Source organism: Pleurodeles waltl, chromosome 10 (genome assembly GCF_031143425.1).
Source record: "Pleurodeles waltl isolate 20211129_DDA chromosome 10, aPleWal1.hap1.20221129, whole genome shotgun sequence".
Lineage (NCBI taxonomy): Eukaryota > Metazoa > Chordata > Amphibia > Caudata > Salamandridae > Pleurodeles > Pleurodeles waltl.
In genome coordinates, this window is record NC_090449.1 from 967,738,002 (window position 1) to 967,757,571 (window position 19,570).

General features: G+C 42.5%; 1 protein-coding gene across 3 annotated transcripts in view; it reads left to right on the plus strand.

The window, feature by feature from the left end:
• The window catches only part of LOC138262072 (sterile alpha motif domain-containing protein 9-like), a 63,808-nt gene extending 44,725 nt beyond the window's left edge, over window positions 1-19,083 (plus strand). For all 3 annotated transcript variants that reach the window (XM_069211797.1, XM_069211798.1, XM_069211799.1), the window contains one exon: window positions 13,780-19,083. In XM_069211797.1, the coding sequence (XP_069067898.1) occupies window positions 13,827-18,668 (4,842 nt within the window). In that variant the 5' untranslated portion in view covers window positions 13,780-13,826 and the 3' untranslated portion in view covers window positions 18,669-19,083. The remainder of the gene's footprint in view (window positions 1-13,779) is intronic.
• Window positions 19,084-19,570: the final 487 nt, after the last annotated feature.

The following is a 19,570-nucleotide window of genomic DNA, read 5'->3' on the forward strand; positions in this document are numbered from 1 at the left end:
GCTGATTGGAAAACTAATAGCTGGCATCAGATCTGGCACCAACTGGTGACGCAGGTCTACTATTGTTTGCCTATTCGGATGATACAGGAGTATTATGTGGCGTTCTTCAATGGTCTGAAGGTCTGGCAGTGGACGGTAGATAGGTGGTTGTTGCATCCTCCCTCTCCTTGGGTACCTATGTATGACAAGACATGAGTTATGAAATTAGTCATTGTGTCCACAACAACATACATGATACATGTCAATTATATCGTGTGACAAGGCATTTCAAGAGGGATAGACATGGCAACCAGGACACATCACAACTGCAAAGAACACTGGGGTCATATGTGACCCCGATGGTTTTCCACACATTTGTTCACAACATGTATCTGGACCAAACTCAAACGTGCATCACAATTGCCCCTAGAAAAATGTCTGATTATCCTGACTGCAAAAATGACAGTTGGTGGGGGTGTACTGTGCCCCACAGTGAAATGCCATCTGTGCCCTACAACATACTACAGTAGTGTTTGACTAGTAGGGCCTCTATGACAAGACAGAATAAGTATGTTTGTGAGCTCAAAACATCATTTTCGGAGGTGTGAAGCAGTTTGTGAAGTCCAGTACCAAATTTCAGGCCCCTAAAATGGCAGCTGCCTGACCTACTCCACTGGGCATTAGGAACTGCCTGCGACTGCTGGCGGAAGTCATCATGGCAATAGGCGGTTGCAACCTCGGCGGGCACAGCCATAGGATAATATTGTTGTCAGTGGCAATTGCATGTCAATGGCTGTGTCCGCCGGCAGTGATAACCGCATATGTGGCGGACGTGAATACCATGTTCTGCAGCCTCCCTCACTTGACTCCTGACACTGCTGCCTGCAAGACCTCCAAGATCCAAGCAGTTGTGTGCCTCCTTTGGGAGCAATCATGCCACGTCCAGCAGATGATATGGCCCATGCCTTCTCTCCAGAGGAGCAGAAGAGGATAGTAGATGAGGTCTTACCCCTGTATGGACAGTTCTATTGTGCACCAAAGGAGCAGGTAAGGACCTGATGTGCCCAGTTTTCTCTGAACTTTACCATCCTTTCCCTTCTCACAGGCTAGAATGTGGCCATGTGTGCGGGATTGAATACACAGGTACCTGTTGTTGCAGGCTGTGTGGCATCAATGTAATGGACAATGTGCAGGTATTGGTGGACAGTGCCATATGTACTGTTTAATCACATTGTGTTGTGTGAGTTTTTGGGTTCCTAGATCCTCCTTGTGTTGGATGCACATAAGTAGGTGAGGAGACATTACTGCAATCTACTGACATCTACTTCTTCATGATGGTTGCAAATTGCAGACAACATGTATGTGTGTGATAGCAAGAGCTGAGTATGCATGTTGTATGAGTCAGTTGAGAGTAATGTGTATGGTGCCACTGAGATTTCTAAACACATCTGCCAATGCTAAAATGTTGTTTGGAAGGCATATCATGACTCACTCTGTCCTTCAGGTTGCCACACACACCACATGCCAAATTGCTGTTGACTACATGATGTACTGTCATTCATGGAAGTGATGGGAATGGAGTGTCATGTAGGTTCAGTCTGCTCAGCCTGTAGAGACCAGGGCCTGATAAATGTATCTCCCAGTATGGGTCCTAGTCTAGGCTAGAGTAGAGTCACTGTATTTATGTAATTGTGGCACTGTGCCCACTCCCGGTACCCCAGAAGATCCTGCCATGTGGGCAGTATCAGGTTAGGGATGGGTACAGAGGTAATTCATTAGGCTAGTTTATATGTGCACTTAGCATCATTGTCAATGTGCGTCTTTGACTCAATACAGGTCCATTACTCCAACATCCCTGTTATCACCTTCCCACAGGTCATATTTGTAATTGCATAGGTTTATTGCATTAATGATAGTCCCACAGTGCAGACATTGTGTTGAGTTTTGGGAGGCCATGATATGTTACTCAGTAGTTTGGTCACATAGAAACTGTACAACACATGTTTGTTGGATGCCATCTCTGTAGAATGGACACATATGTCCAAAGGAGTTTTCTGTGGTACAGGTACACACCGCAAAACCCAACCCCCTGAAGTGGCATGAGTCTGCATTTGGTAGTTCACATGCCCACACATGGACAGGGAAGTCAGTTTCTGTACCTACCATGCCAGTCCCTTCATTGTTACCCATTTGTAATGTTGGAGTTTGTACTCTGGAAGCTGCCTCTAGGGACTGTATGCAGTGTGAATGTGTTGATACATTCAGGGATAAGGAGTTTACCCTCCAGAAGCCACAGAGGTGTGATGTGTCTCATAGTCGCTCACATCTCAGTCAGGTTGCTAGAGCATGGCTGACATGATGTTAGTAAAATTACTTAATCATTGTAGGGCCTGAGCAGGGTAGTGGATTAGTCTGTAGACCAGATGTAGACATTCATGTCTGAAGTCATGTTCCTGTACTTATGTGTCACACTGGGGGAGTATTGACAAATAGGAAAGTTCTAGATTGATGTTACTGACATGTATGTGACTCAACCATTTGTGATGAGCCTTGTGATCATGATCTCTTGATTTGCCTTTGCATCCATGCAGGCCAACACCCATCAAAAGAAGGGATTGCGGAGAACCATTGCCAAAAATGTGCAGACCCTGGGGGTCCACAGCTGGCGGAGCACCCATCTCAGAAAAAGGGGGGAGGACCTGAGTCTCTGGGCCCAGAAGATCACAGAGGTCCATCTGGGGATGTCCTCCCAACGTGGACTGGGTGCCTGTCGAACCATGACCCCCCATGGCCTGCATTCTGGCATTGGCCTATCCGGAGCCTAACAGGCATTTTAGAACAGCACAGCAGCCACAAGGGGGTGAGTACAGGGCATAGTTCTCCCTGTCCCATTGCCAAGTGATTGAGTTTGATCCTGACAGCTCCCCTGCATAATTAGGGATAAGCCATGTGTCACACAGTAGATAAGTGATTGTGTAGACATGTTATGTGGTGCATACTGATGTGCCTTGCATATTTGCCCAGGAAACCTAGGACTGTTTGTAACGTGTGGAATTTCTATTCAAAAGACCACTGCTCCTAAATGTTCCAGGCCAAAGGTAAGTAGGTAATGGATCACTGTCCGCTGCCATGTGTCTGGGTAAATGTGTATTTATGCATCTGCCTCCCAGAAGCTAGTTGGCTTCAGCATATGATGGTGCCTCACTGCAGTCTGTAATGTGAAGATGCCCAACATACATGTGACGGCTTACATTGTTCTTTGAATGCGGCTATGATCAATACTTTCCCTTGATAAGTGGGGAATGTCCATTGACATGATTTATGTTCCGTCACTGTTGTCAGCATTCCTTGTGCCTACATGTCACCATGTGCCCCTTTCTCTTTTTGGTCCACTTATGTTGATGGGATGATGTCTGTATTCCCGCACCTATATGTGCATGGCAAACTGTTTGCAGAATAGTACATTTTACAATGGGGAAACATGTCATGTTGTGCCACATACAGGAGTGTGTCACCATTGTTTACTGGCTCACACATACCTCACCCATCATTGCATGCCATTTGGCATGTACATCTGCAGTGGCAAACAGGGACATGGCAGGTAGGCCTAGAATATAGGGCCACACTGTGAATATCTATGACCTTGCTGTGGCATCATTTGGAAAAGCGCACTACACATGTGTAATGGGTAAGGTATGTGCCCTGACTGTTGGCTAGCATCAAGGAGTGACTCGGAGTAATGTTGGAATCACGTGTTTTGGTACATCTATTCATCCACAGACATCTGGGTTTGTAGGACCAAAATGGAGACAGGGATGTAGTGTCCCATTGGGCAACATGTTGAGGGCCTTCAACAATTGCTTGAAAATCTCAGGGCCTCTCCAGTATGCAAGGAACTAATGCTTCCCACTGATAAACTCAGAGTATGTCATTATAAGGAGTGCCATACATTAGTGGAGGTTACCCTTATCCTTGCTGAATCATTGTGTTGTGTATTTTGGCGACATCTATCCCTGCCATATTGCACATGATGTCTACAGTGTCCGTTTCCATGCCACATGTGTGGCCTATCTGAGTAACATTAATACTACCTCAATGACTATTTTGGGACAAATATCTCTTGGTGAAGTGTGAATTGTTGATATGTTTCCAGTGTGACATAGGTATTTCCATGTCACCTTCTCCAGGCTATTGTACTTTTGTAATCAACATGGCATGATTTTGTAGCATCATTTCACATTGTTGGGCCATTGTATATGTGACAGTTAGATGTGTGCATGACCTTGTGAGGGATCTGTGGAAATGCATTTGGCATTGACCTACTATTGTATGCCAACAGGTGACTGAGGTCTGCTCCATGGGGCAAAGTTTGAGGGTGATGGTATCTCCTACTTGTTGAATGGGTTTGGTGATTGCACAACTCCAGCCATGCAATTCTACTTGTCGGAGATCCAGATTTTCCTTTGGGCAACTGTTGACAGTTTGTATGGCATGCATGCATCTGGTATGGCACATGTATGGGCCACTTAGGTGGAGTTTTTTGCTGGGGCCTACTTGACATCATGGTAATGTATGCTAATCAGAGCTGTTGTTCAAGTGTGATGGCCCTGTTTCTCTTTGTATTTGCAGCATCTGCACCACCAGGCAAAGAAGCTGGGGCACAGATGAGTGGAGAAGCATTGGGCCACAGGACCTTGGGTCAACACACCATAGACATAGAGGGACCCAGTGGCCTGGGGGGCGAGGAGAGTTCCACAGGGGAGACCAGGACATCATCAGCATCATCATCAGATTCTTCCTCCAGTGGACACTCCCTAGTGATGGCGGACACATCAGGGCATCCTCCTTTACCATACTTGTCTACCACCCCGGTTCTAACATCGCCATCCCTGTTGCTCCCCACCCAGTTGGCTGTGGAGGATGGGCATCTCCTTTGCCACAGGCACCTCCACCGAGCAACTGTTACCCCTATATGGAGGCTATTGACCTCTAGTAGAGTATCTCTGTGGGTCAGTCAGCCATTGTGAATGCCATCCAGGGATTGACAACTCCGCTACAACAGACCAATGCATTCCTGCAAAGGCATTCACAGTGCAATGGCTGGCCTAGAGAGATATTTTGAGACTCTGCCTCCTCACTGTTGGCAGCCGGTCACCCCGACCTTCCGTTCCGCTACACCTTCCTCTTCCCAATCCAAATCCCCCCTTCCCCTACCTACCCAAGGCACACAGACAGATTTGCACACATCCACATCAACACACAAGAGGAGCACACACAAACACAAGAACCACAAAACACACCGTCCCACAAGCAAACAGTGGACACCCACAGACACAAAAACAGTCACCACTTCCCTAGACACCCACCACCACCTCCAGCATTACACACAACATCCAGCATACTCACAGGCACCGCCCAACAGTTAGTGACACACTCACTACACCCATTATACCCATGGATACCACCCCCGCAGTCCTTCAGACATTCACCACCAGCACATACCTGCAGACACTACAACTACAGACACGCAGACATCCACCACATCCAGCATACCTGCAGTCACCACCCCAACCGACAAACACATATCCACCACTCCATCCCCCAGAACCTCTACCTCCCAGTCCCCCAAGACACATAAATGCACTCACCCACTAAACACCCACCAAACACAAGCATACCTCACAGAAGCATGCACTCACAACATCCACACCAACTCAGCAACCACTCCCTCGACCTCCAAATTCTGACCCCTTCTGTCTCTCAGAAAGTTTTTTGTTTGACCTTGACCATTCTCCATACCTAACCCAAGAGGCCCCCACTCATCTGCCAGCCCCTCCCTTCCACTTTCAAGGCCTCCCCTGCAATCACCCATACCTCTCCCACCAGGGGTAGCCCACCCCTCACCAAAAAGCAGACCAACCCTCCGAAGCCACAGACCAAACCCACCTCCCAAATCTGACCTACCCACCTCTAAGGATGATCCCTGGGGTGCCTGCCTGCTCCTTTGATGCCCCTTCCTGTGGAAGTTCCATAGCAGTTAGGAGTCAAGTGAGGGCACCATGATGTGCCTGTGCACTGGACTATGGACTGGGCAGTGGTCTCAGACTTTGAAGATTTCACATTAATAAACCCAAAGGTTTGGTTGTTATGTTGGGTACACATTTGCCATGCAATTCCTTTACCATAATGTTGTTCCTAATTAATTTGTGTTGTGTGCCTACAGTTGTGTGTGTTTCAGCCTGCTTGATGCTCCATTTTCTTTTGTTTGTATTATCTGACTTCCTTGCAGTGCTGGTCTTCCCCAATGCAAGGGGGTATGTTGAGTGTGGAGATATGTGGCTGTAATAGCAGTGGTGGTGTCATGGCATTGTGTACTGTTTGTTATGTAAGTATTTCATCTTGTGTTGTCCATGTGACATGTATGGTGTTATACTTGTCCCCCTGATATGGATTATGTGTTAATCTGATGTGTGTCATCTTGAGCTTTGCTTGTGCAGACATGGAATGTGTTCAGTTGTGGTACCTCTGTTTGAATTTCACTGTCCATGAGTCCATTTATTTGTGTGTACCTTGCAGCTAGTTCCTGTAGAGGTATGTCACATGCAGTTGGGGTTGTATGCGCATTGTTGCCTTGCACTTCCGCATTGTGCAGATTGGCATGTCATTTGTATCTAGTATTGTTTGTCCCTGAGGCACTTGTAGGGCCATTCCTGTGCACATGCTGTTTAAGGAGCATGTGCAAAGTGATATGTGCCCCAGTGCAGCCTCCTTTCCTGCCTGTTCCTGATGCCCCACCCCTACTATGCAGGTATTGTTAGCATAGTGAGCTTTGTACATTTGTTAGTCTATCTATTGTGCATGCCATTGTCCTTCCATTTTGCTGTGATGTGGGTAATGTGTCTGTCCATTGCATTGTTGTTTAATGGGAGTGCTGTTTGGGTTCTATGACACATCCATACATAGGTGTGTGACAACAACCAATGTCTTTGGAGGAATGTGAATGTGTGAGTTGTATTTGTATATGTGATGTTGGTGTGTTGTTGTTGCTGTGTGAGACAATGCTGTGTAGCCTTCACTATCCCTGTGCATGAGATGAGTGGACATGTGTTTTTGTGTACTGCTGCAATGCAGTGTAATTGACCTACCCAAAGAGGGCGTATTGTGACCGTGAATGTGTCCATCTTTATATATGAATGCGACTGTGTACATAATGAGACATGCACTATGTGCCCTTAGTGTGACCCTAAAATGATGTGGACAATGGTGGAACGATCTGTTGTTTAGTGTAATGACACAGGTAGGTGTGTGTACTAACGTTCAGTTGCATCTACTGCATCGTTGATTTTGTGCTCCTTCAATGATCAACAACAGCGGCAGGATGTGTGTGATGTGCTCCATGGCGGCAGCGGACATGTGGGGCTGCCTGCAGGTGAGTGTCTCCTTTTATACTGTCCGTTTCTGCCTGCTGGGACATGGTGGTTGGACTGCCACTGTCACATTGGGGGTGTGTAACCTCCAGCAGCAACACAGGCTCCACTAGCCTGTTTGTGCTGCCTGGTGGTGCCGGCGCGACTGTAGAGGTCTTTGCTCCATAGTCCTGCGTGACTCGTGACCTGGCAGTCGGACCACCAACTCAATGGCGGTCAGATCGCCACCACCACCATAGAGATCGACAGACCACCAAACTCGTAATGAGGCCCTAAGTGTGATTACCTGATACAAATTTTTGCGTGCATTATTCAATATAAAAAATTTAACTTTTCATTTAAATGCATTTAATTTGCAAAATGAGGAAACTTGCTTTATCATTTACGAGGGCACTGCAGCTGCAAAGTGCTACTAGCACAACAACTTTGATGTTCAAGTGCACATTATTTACATCCACCATGTTAGAAGGGTAAATTAAAACAACAAAGTGGCTGGTATTCATCACCATATGTGCTATATGATTACATGTGTACATTCATTATGAGAAATAAAGGAGTCATCACAAAGTTGCCAGCTACGCCTGCACATATGTAATTGTGTATGCATTGGCCTGCAAACAGCAAATAAAAATGCATTAGCAAAGCCAATAAATCAGCCTTTAAGAGCCAAAACCTGGTGACTTTGGCAAAGCTTGTTTGTCGTTGCTCAGTATCCCAGAACCTTTCAACTTCCTGACCAAGCACTGGACTATAAACGGTTTTCATCTAAAAAGGGATCATAACTGATAAAATACCATTAAAAGAAATATTTGTTTTTCATTAGAAACCGGGCCAGCAAGAAACTGAAATCGGAAGACATCTGATTTTGTACTTTCATGCCTTCTGGTGTCAAACAGCATAAAATATAGGCCCTCATTTCAACATTGGCGGTATTGACCGCCTACCGCCACGGCGGCGGCCGCCAACATACCGCCACCGTGGCTACCAGCTGTTTACCGACAGTCATGGCAGTGGACAGCGGTAAGGCGGTGCTGCTGACAGCAGTTGCGCCACGCCAGCAAAACACCGCCGACTGTATCATGGCCAAGGATACGGCCTGGCAGTGTTTTGTTGGTGGACCGTCTCCAGCTGGAGGACCCCCTGTAAGCAGGTAAGTTGGGTTCTCCGACCGGAGAGGGGGGTGTGGGGTGTTGTGTGTATGTAGGGGGTGTAAGTTATGGAATGTGTGCATGCAGGTGTGAGTCGCATTGAATGCATGCGTGAATGAGCAATTGTGAGTGTTGTGTTTTGTGAATGCATGTGTGTGACACGGTATGTTGGTGTGTGTTGCTGTGTGTGGGTATGTATGTATGTGTGCATGCATGGGTGGTGGTGGGTGTGTGCATGTGTGTATATGGGCGCGCGTGTGGGTGTGTATATATGCTGGGGGCAGGAGAGGGAGGGGGCGGGTGGGGAGGACTCTGGGGAGGGGGCAGGGGGAGACCCATATCAGTGCCAGGGAAGAAATTCCCTGGCACTGATAGTGCCTACTGCCATGGTTTTCGTGGCGGTAAATGTGGCACGAAAACTATGGCGGTAGGCCAGGTTGTAATCCCGAGGGTGGGATTGTAGTGGCCGCTGGGCTGGAGACTGAAGTCTCAAGCCCAGCGGCCGTTACCACCCTGGTGGTCGGTGTGTTAAAGTGGCGGATTTGGATGGCGGTAACCTCCATGGTCTAAATCCCATTTTCTTTACCGCCGGCCTGTTGGCAGTACTACCGCCGCTTCAACACCGACCACCAGGGTTGTAATGAGGGCCATAGTCTCTACCTCTGCATGTTTCTATAATAAAAGTCCTTCACTATGACCAATGTGGCCATGCTAAGCACTTAGTATGCCATTGTGAACATTTGCAAGCTCCTTGGGCCCCTACAACCTAATTTGTTCAAATAGGTTTAACACCCTTGTGTAAGGTAGTCCCTGTTTTTGGCTTTTGGGAACATATCATCAGGAAATAATTGCAAAGCAGTCCTAGCATTGCTTACTTATTTTATTTCCACAGAGGAAATTAAGTATATCATTTACCCATAAAATAAATGGAGGTGGGCGAATAGGCATACTGACATCATCTCTGGCTATGTGAAAATCACTAATTCTTTTCCAAGCAACTGTCACCTCTAATCTGAGCAGTATGGCTTTCCTGCACAATATTTAGGCAATTTAATAGTTCATTTTCCAAATTGCCTAGGGTAAGCAAAAGATAAATTATAGTGTTCAAAGCAGTTTTTAGGTGAAAAAATGGCTCTTGGTAAAAGTACATAAATATTCAAAGACTGATCTGTTCATTTTTTTTTCAAGGCTTGGAAGGTGTGTTGGTGACTGGTATGGTGATCAAATCTCATCATTCTCCACTCATTGTAGCCCACTGTTTTACCATAATCTGACAAAATGTTTTGTCTATATTCTCAAAAGAGATTTGGTATAATAATATGGTGGTAGGGTTCTATCCCCTTTTTTAAGGTTGGTGTAATCTCGGAATGTTCCACATAACCGGACCTTCTGGTTGAAGAGGAAAAATGTGTTTTTTAATGTAGGTGCCCCCATGATAATTAAACAGTATGTTAGGTTTGATGCATAATAGTCACAACCTTTGACCTTTTGCTTTTTTGTTTCTCTATTGCACCTCTTATCTTTAAGTATTGGTCACAGTGACGGAGTGATATCAATAGTAACAAAAGAATATACAGCGTTCTCAACTATAAAATGTTTTGACCATTCTTTTCATAATATGCTGCAAGGTATGCATAGCAGACTGCACATTAAATAACACTTTCTGCCCATCTCTCTTGTTCAGATGATCCACTTGCTATAAACCTCAAAAACATTTCAGAGTCCCTCAACTGTATTACCTCCCATAATACTTCACAATTTCTATATCGATACTCCTTTTTCTTTGTTGCTGTTTGTATTCATGTCTCAGTATTCTTCTCTTTTTCCATAAATATAAATATATACCATGTCTGCTCTTACAACAAACTTTGTCGAACCATCTGTCTCTTGCTAGTTCTTTTGTGAGTTTTCTTTTAGTTGACTGCTGTTAGAAATGGGGACACTCTTAAGCTCTTCTTCTTGGCAGAGGTTCTTCTTGATCCAGAAGTAATCTAAAATTCTGGGGTTTTGTGTCCACTAGTTATACTCATTTCTGCATTTGAAGTAGACACATTTTAATGGAAAGTCTCTGTTGTTGACAAGATCCTGACTTGCCCAGGCCTGGCCCCAGACACAACCCAGGTGGTTGGAGACTGCATGGTGTGAGGACAGGCACAGCCCTTTCAGGTGTAAGTGTCAGCTCCTCCCTCTCCACTCTAGCTCAGGAGACTCATCAGGATATGCAGACTACACCCCTGCTCCCATTGTGTCACTGTCTAGTGGGAATTCACAAACAGCCCAACTGTCAGTCTGACCCAGACGTTGATACCACAGACAGTCAGAGGCACAGAATGGTTAAGCAAGAAAATGCCCACTTTCTAGAAGTGGAGTTTTCAAATTAGCAATCTAAAATCCAACTTTACCAAAAGATATATTTTGAAATTGTGAGTTCAGAGACCCCAAACTCCACATCTCTATCTGCTTCCAATAGGAAACTGCACTTAAAATATATTTAATGGGATTTCCCATGTTAACTTGTGAGCGAGATAGGCCTTGCAATAGTGAAAACAAAATTTGGCAGTATTTGACTATCAGGACATGCATATGTCATACCTTTAATATACACTGCAGCCTGCCCATGGGGCTACCTAGAGCCTAACTTAGGGATGCTTTACATGTACAAAAAGGGACGGTTTGGGCCTGGCAGTTTAAAACTACACACACAGACACTGCAGTGGCAGGTCTGAGCCATGTTTACAGGGCTTCCCATGTGGGTGGCACAATCAGTGCTGCAGGCCCAATAATAGCCTTTAATTTACAGGTCCTGGGCACCTCTAGTGCACTGTACTAGGGACTTACTAGTAAATCAAAAATGCCAATCACTGAAAAGCTAATTACAAATACAGTTTACACAGAGAGCGATTGCACTTTAGCACTGGTCAGCAGTGGTAAAGGCCCAAAGTACCAAATCAGCACACAGACAAAAACACAGGAAGTAAAAGTAAAAAAACAGAGGAAATCACACCAAGGATGTCAAGTCTAACAACCACTTCAAAAAGGTGTGTTTAAATCTTAGTATAATTGATTCAAGTAATTAATGTTTTCTGAAAAAATGACATTCAGAGCTAGGAGGGACTCGGGCCTCATTATGAGTTTGGCGGACGGACTCATTAGGTCAGAAGACTGCCACTTCAGTCTTTCACCCACTGGCTCTATTATGAGTTTCCAACTGGGCAGCGAGAAACTACCCACAATGGCAGCAATGTTGCGGTGCATCGGGTGCAACAGCACCTGTCACTCTTTTCACTGCCTGTAATTCAGGTAGTGAAAAGTGCAACAGGGCTATCCATGAGGGCATCTGCACTGCCCATGAAAAGTGCATGGGCAGTGCTGGGCCCCGAGTGGGGCCTCCAGCACCTCGTCTCCTCCAGTCTTTGCATGGCAGTAGAACCATTATGCAAAAGCTGGCGGACTCGGGAGTCGTAATCCCCAGAGCAACGCTGCTTGCAGCGCTGCGCTGGCGGATTAAGACTGCTGGCACTGCCAGGCTGTCATCCGATTAAAAAGTGGCAGTGCCGGCGGTCGGCCCGCAGCGCTTTCGCCACGGTCATAATGTGGCTGTTGGACCGCCACCGCAAGTCTGGCAGTCCTAGGACCGCCAGACTCGTAATGAGGGCCTCCGTCTTCCCAACTGATGGAATAACTTTTTTTTTAGCTAATTGTTCCCATGTAATGCTGCTCCTATTATTTGATAACATGGGTAATGACTCATTAGGGAAAACTACAGGCTTTATTATGTTTGTTAAATCTCCCTTTATTTTAAAGCATAAGAGGTCATGGTCTCTTTAAATCCCAAGCTCCACTTCACTTCACTCCACCTCACTTCTACATTTAGAAAGATGTAGACAATCAGAGTATACTTTTCTTGTCCATAAAATGTGTACGGTACAACTATCTCATCATGTGGTGAGGCCTACAGCCCCCAACAGTAATAGGTCAAACCTGAGACCTCATTAACTTGGCACTTGGGTGGCGACTGAGCATGGGCCAAAGTACCACAGCTATCCCATTGTAAAATCCGCTTATGCTTTTTCACAGGAAATGTTCATGTCTCCATGTTGCATTTTGAGATCTGTTTTGCCACGTCGCTAACAAAGCAACACAATTAGGGCAGTGGTTTTATCAGGAGAAATATGGGAACACTGAATAGAATTTATTTTGTGAATCTGTGCAGATTTAGGAATTGTCCTCACATAAACATTTGGAAAATGTGTGACTGAAGGCACAGTTTTAGGTTTGCAGTGTGTTGTGGGTAAGAACATATTCAGGGATCTACACAAGGCACACCAAACTGGATTCCACTATGTGCCTCCTTTTTATAAATGTCTAGGTTAGGGAGATTTTTCTGGTGCCAGCTGATGGTGTGCCCAAATACTTCAGCCATTTAGTATGGCAAGTGAGACAAAATTGGAATGTACCCCCACTGTGCTGCCCCACATGTAAAAAATACACCTAGAAGACTCAAAATTATTTTTTATTATGCATGAATAATTTTTAAAAGTGATGCATAGAGCAAATTAAAAGTAGTTTAATTAACATTTTAACAAAATGCAATGTTACAAAAATGTAAAAATTTAAAACGTTTGTTAAAACAGTTGGTAAATAAATATTAAACGTTTTATTTTGCTATACTCTTTAACAGGAAATTGCATTTATTTATACTTAAACTTTTTAAAATGTTTTATTGCAATTAAACATTATTTCTCTGGGGTTTAATTTGAAGTCCATGTTTCCATTATTTTCTGTAGAGGGTGTTGCAGAACCAGTGGTTTGTCATGTGTGATGTTGGACTTAATACTGTCTCTTTTAGGCAATATTAAATTACAGTTCTAAATTTGGCCCCAGCCCCTTTTTCAGGGAGGGGTGACATGTAAGACCAAACTTTTGAGTAACTTTACACTCAGATTTTGTGAAGTATCAAATATACAGAAAACCGTAAGTAATTTACATGTGTATATTACTCACAAGTGTAAGTTACCTTTGTGTATAGCATAGGTAATGGAAAAAGCATGATGTTCTGCTTCCAGATTGACATTTATGTATCCATCTGTTGTGCCCATTGCTTTGTGTTGTTTGATTTTTTAATGTCCTTTTTTGTACTAATTAGTCTCTTACTACTCAGTTAACACATTTAAACATTCTCAATTATATTCTAAATTGTGTAACCATGTATTTTTTGTCAAAAGGTGGCTACTGAAATGAAACACATCTAAACATTGATATTACATCCACGATGAGTCTACACGACGGTCTACCCGCAAATGCTGATGAATGGACAAAGGAACATGTAAGAAAATGGATGACTCAGACACTGTCAATGGATGAAAAGTATAGTGAAATTCTTTACAATGAGGAAGTAAATGGTGAATACTTAAAACTTATGGACAGCCCTGATTTGAAACAGATGGGCATACCTCTTGGACCAGCCAAAAAAATTACACAGAAGTTTAAGGAACTACACTCTATAACATGCAAAACTGTAAGTGCAGCTGGCGGACAAGGGTCTGGTGAGAACTTCCAAAACATTAAAGAATCAGAAGTGAAATCAACGAAAAAAAAAAAAAAAAAGGCTAAACATTGTGAGACACAAGCTGACTCTTTCACAGGCACTACACAAGACACCACTGATTCTTCTGGGAAAACCGATGTAACAGAGTCCAACCTATGTAAACTGAAAGAGGAAACCTTTGTATCCAAAACTCTTTGCAGTGATCAGCCTCAGATGCCAACCTGCATGCCATATCCTTTCGATGACTTTCATAGCAGCAAACGCTACATAGAGCATCACATAATATTTACACCAGAAACAGGACCACTAAACCATATTGACCCTGTGCACGAGTTCAAACTTTTTACCAACACTTGTAATGCCACAGAAGATGATATCAAGATTAAATTTTGCAATGAAACCTTTAGGTTTGCTGCTGCTTGTATGAATTCACGGACTAATGGAACTATCCATTTTGGGGTTAGGGACAAACCACATGGGGAAATTGTTGGAGTGGAACTTGAGAACAAAGGGTTAATCATCGACTGGTTCAATCAAATGTTAATGTACTATTTTGATGTAAAGTGTGAAAATCAAAGCCAACTTGAGGATGCAAAAAAATGTATTCGTGCACCAAGATTTGTAGAGGTGTTAAAAAAGAATGACATCCCATCAAATAGATTTGTTATAGAAGTAGATGTGGTTCCAAAATACTTCGTAATTCAAGGAAAAACATTCTTTACATGTCAACAGATCCCAAAAGAATCAAAATCAGAATCAAAACGAGAGTACAAAAAAAGTGAAGAAATGTGTTGTTTTGTTCGCGAGGGAGCTAGTTCGAAGGATATTTTTGCAAATATCATGCGAAAAGGAGCAGACTATAAACGATACATTGCTAATCGAGAATCTTTAGATAAATGCCGGAAAAAAGCTGAAGATGAAATAAGACAAAGTAAAAAAATAAAGGAAGAGGAAGGTCTTAAGCTTGTTCGCATGATTACTGGTAATAGAGACAAGCTGGATAACTCTTACTACAAGTGGTATATTTTAGTGTCAAATAAATGCCATCTAAATTTAATATCACACCTGAATTTTTTAAAAGTAATACAGTGGTTTGCTGTTTTTGAATTCGACCCTGAGTCTGAAATGAATGGTGTTTGTAAATCATACAGAGAAGAAAGAGCAGCAAATCTTCATTTTCCCAGTCAGTTCCAAGATGTTGATGAATCGACCACTGACAAAATAGAAAAACTGAAGCTTTATCAGCAGACCAGTTGGATCTTCTGCAATGGCAGGACAGATCTTGACTCTGAAGATTATAAACCTTTAGAACCAATGTTATGGCGAAAAGAACGGGCTGCAGAGGTCAAAAAGCTTATCTCTTTTTTTTCACGCAAAGATATCATGGAAAGGGGAAGGTTTTTGGTTGTTTTCCTAATGCTATCTGAAATTAATGATCCCATGGATCCTATCATTGACATCTTCCGTGCCTTTTATGAAGAACTCAATGGGACCAATGACATATTGTGCCTTTGTGAAAATGAACAAACTGGCCAAAGGTGGAAAGACCTGCAGTCCAATTACGACATTTCAGAAAGATGTATTTGTAACTTAAGCCTCGAAGAGATAAATGGCACAATCCTGAAATTAAAATCTGTTAGAAAAACATCTCACCGTTTTTTGCCCTCTACTGGCAGTTCTTCATCTCTTCTACAAAGAAAGGATGAAGATGTCATGGCAGCTCTGGAAATTCTCTGTGAAAATGAATGTGAAGACACTGAAATTGAAAAAGATCAAGAACAGTTCTGTGCGTTTAAGAAAACAGAAGAAGAACGTTTCTATAGGGGTGGAAATGTCACCTGGTGGAACTTCTACTTTTCTGCAAAACATCATTCAGTCCCATTCATAAAAAGGGATAGTTATGAGATACTAGAAGACTTAATCATGTCATGGTCTCGGTTTGAAAAACAAATGTGTGTCAAAATCATTACTTTGTACCACCATCCCGGCTGTGGGGGCACTACTTTATGCAAGCATTTACTTTGGGATTTAAAAAAGAAATTCCGATGTGCTATCTTAAAAAACCAAACAGCTGACTTTGCTGAAATTGGAAGGCAAATCACACACTTAGCCACCTACAGCTTTAGCAAGCCATCAGATTACTTTCCAGTGCTACTCCTTGTTGATGATTTGGAAGAGGATGAGAACGTCTACATTTTGCAAAACTCAATTCAAGCAGCTGCAGCAGACAAATATATCAGATATGAGAAACCAGTGGTTATCATTCTTAACTGCATGAGATCACAGAATCCTGACTCAAGCTCAAAGAACTATAGCACAAATAGTGTTGCTTTGACTAATGTATTGTCTCAGCAAGAACAACGTGCATTTGCCAACAAATTGAAAGAAATTGAGGTGAATCATCAACGTCCTGAACATTTTTATTCTTTCATGATCATGAAAAGTAATTTTGATAAGCAGTACATACACAAGATGGTACGAAACACGCTGAAAGGTCTGAACAAAGAGAGCAAGGAAGCTAGACTAATTTCTTACCTAGCACTATTGAATTCATATGTGAAAGGTTCCACTATCTCATTATCACAATGTGCAGAGTTTCTAGGAATTACTGATAAAAAGTGTTACTGGGGCAATGAAAGTGTAGAAGATAAAATGGATCCTTACTATTGCATTTTGATATCCATTGATGTAGAGGACTATGGTAGATACCAAGGTTTGCGCTTAATTCATCAGCTGATTGCAGATCAGTGCCTTGAAGAATTAAGATTAACATATCACCTAAATAAAAGTACAATTATGCTACAATTGCTGGAAAAGGAATGCATGTTTCATAAAATAGGAATCGGAAGAGACCCATTCCTCCAAAATTTGCAGTCTATGCTAGTCACTAGACAGCGGAAGGAACATGGGGATGATGCAGACACCTTGTTTTCTCCCTTAATTGAAGCCATACAAGAAGAAGAAGGAACCAGTGAGGTTGAAAATGTTTTAGTTAAGGGGACAGACATATTCAAACAAAACCCTTTTATCACGCAGGCCTTAGCAAGGCATCTGTACATCAGAGAAAAAAACTTTTCAAAAGCAATAGGGTATGCTAAGAAAGCAAAAAAGATAGCACCAGATAACTCCTTCTTATCTGACACTCTAGGTCAGGCTTATAAAGCTCAATTAAAGTGCTGGATGGATGATAATGTAAAAAAGACGACTATAACAGGTGAGGAACTAAAGAATCTTCTTGACATTGCTGTGTCTGCCTCAGAAGCATTCAAGGAATCTCAAGAACAAACTGAGAAAAAAGAGAACCTAAGGGATGAGTGGCAAAACCAAAAGAATAAAAGGAAATATGAGATGTATAATACAGCTGGTTTCCTAGGGCAGATAGAAGTGTGTCAATACATTATATCTATTCTAGAGTTAGTGCCTTGTTTCCACAAAAGTGATAGCCTATCAACAGCACACATGATACGGTATTTGTCAGGAAGTTGTGATTTGCCAAGAGACAACAACGAGGGTAGTGACACTGCATATCTTGAAGTACTCAAGGAATACCATCATTTCCTAAATAACCTAAAATTTAACATGAAAAAATCATTTGACTTCTTTGATGACTATTTCGTTCATTTTAAACCAAGAAATATCTTAAGAGAAAGTGCTGAGATAAAAATACGTAAGAAGGTTTCAGATTTTTTCAAAAAATACACACATATGTTTTTAAATTGTTCCTTGTTAGGAAGCAAGCCAGTCAATCGGAAGAACAGCACAGTCTTGCAAATTGTACAATACAGGGCAGACCTGGAAGCTTCTAAAGCTGACAGGTTTGCTGGGCTGTTGGAATATCTCAATGGTCATGAAAAAGATAAAAACAAAATAGAAGATATTGTTAACAAATATGAATTTTTGCTTCAGCAAACAACAGACAAAAACATTTCGAGAGATAAACAAAATTTTGTAATTGCAAACATTATACTCAACTGCATTAATCCTAGTTCAAATAAAGTATGTAAAATCACAGTGCTGAAAAAACACCTAAGAGAAGTTCTTGGGCTAGTTGGGACTGATCATAGATATTCCGAACCATATTTTCTTGCCTCATTACTGTTCTGGCCCTCCACACAGCAGAACCCATTAGATGATGATTCTATGTTGCTGGAGAAATATGTTTATTCAATGAAGAATTTATTTAAAAAGCACTACGATCATATGTGCAGGTCTAAGCAGCCAATCGCACATTTCTACCTCGGAAAAGGTAGAGAATTAAATAGGTTTATTCACAAAGGTAAGATTGATCAGGTTTTCAGCAATTTGCCTGCACGGGATTTATATTCTCTGTGGCAAACTGGTGAGATATGGAGAGATAAAGATGTTGAAAAACGTTTGCTTCGGCTTACAGGCAGAACAGAAAATGATCTTGTCTATGTGGAATGTGGCAGTGATGAAAAGATCAAGATCCCTGTGCGACCTGTTTATTTAGGCCAACTTAGAAGTGGCAGAAGCATTGAGAAAGTGTCTTTTTATTTAGGATTTTCCATTGAGGGCTTAATTGCTTATGACATACAAAGCATTTAGGAGCCTCATTCATGGGCACGTAGTGGGCACTTGTTATACACAAGCACTCTGCCTCACAGGAAGCAGGATTACATTTGGGAAACGATACACAAGATATAAATTTTTAATGTAAAGGTCTGTAAACAAAAAAAGGCTTGAGATAGTGCACGAATGAAAACTACCAATCACCCAGTTTAGGAAACTTCAATGCACTTATACTGCATTATGTCAACAGTACTCTTTGTTTACCATTAAAGGCAACCTTGCCTTAAAATGGTAAGTTTAGAATGAATGTTTTATTAGATATGTTTGCAAAATTATTGACATATTTTTGATATACAAATGTGTTTTTAATTATTGGGCATACATTACCCACCTTTCAGTGGTGTTTATATCGAGATTTTTAATGTTGTAGTAAATAAAGTTCTAGAACATCTTATAATTTTTATATTCTAGTGTTTTCTTACTTGTCAACATTTTTCTCAAGAGTAAAATGTTTTTTCTATATTAGGAATTATGCTATTTCTTATATAAATGTACCTCTTAATCAATGGAAAGTAAGGTTTTTAATAGGACCGTACCAAGTTGCGTCATTCCTGAGCACCAGCTGGGTGCCATATTTATGGAATGGCGCAAGCCGGTGCAAAGGGTGGACTAGTGTAAAAAAAATATTGACGTTAGGCGGGTGGGACTGGTGGTATGGGAGAAGGGGGTTGTGCACCAAAAAATGATGTTAGGCTGGTTAGATTAAAAAAAGATGACTCTAACCAGACTAGCATAATTTTTTGGTGCAAAACCATCCATACCACATGAATGTCTTAGAAAAGACAGGAGTTCCCACCACCCCAATGGCCAGCTCAGGGGACCAGTGTCCCCTGGGCATGGCCATTTCACCCTGTGCCATGCAGGGGGCCCCAAGTTGG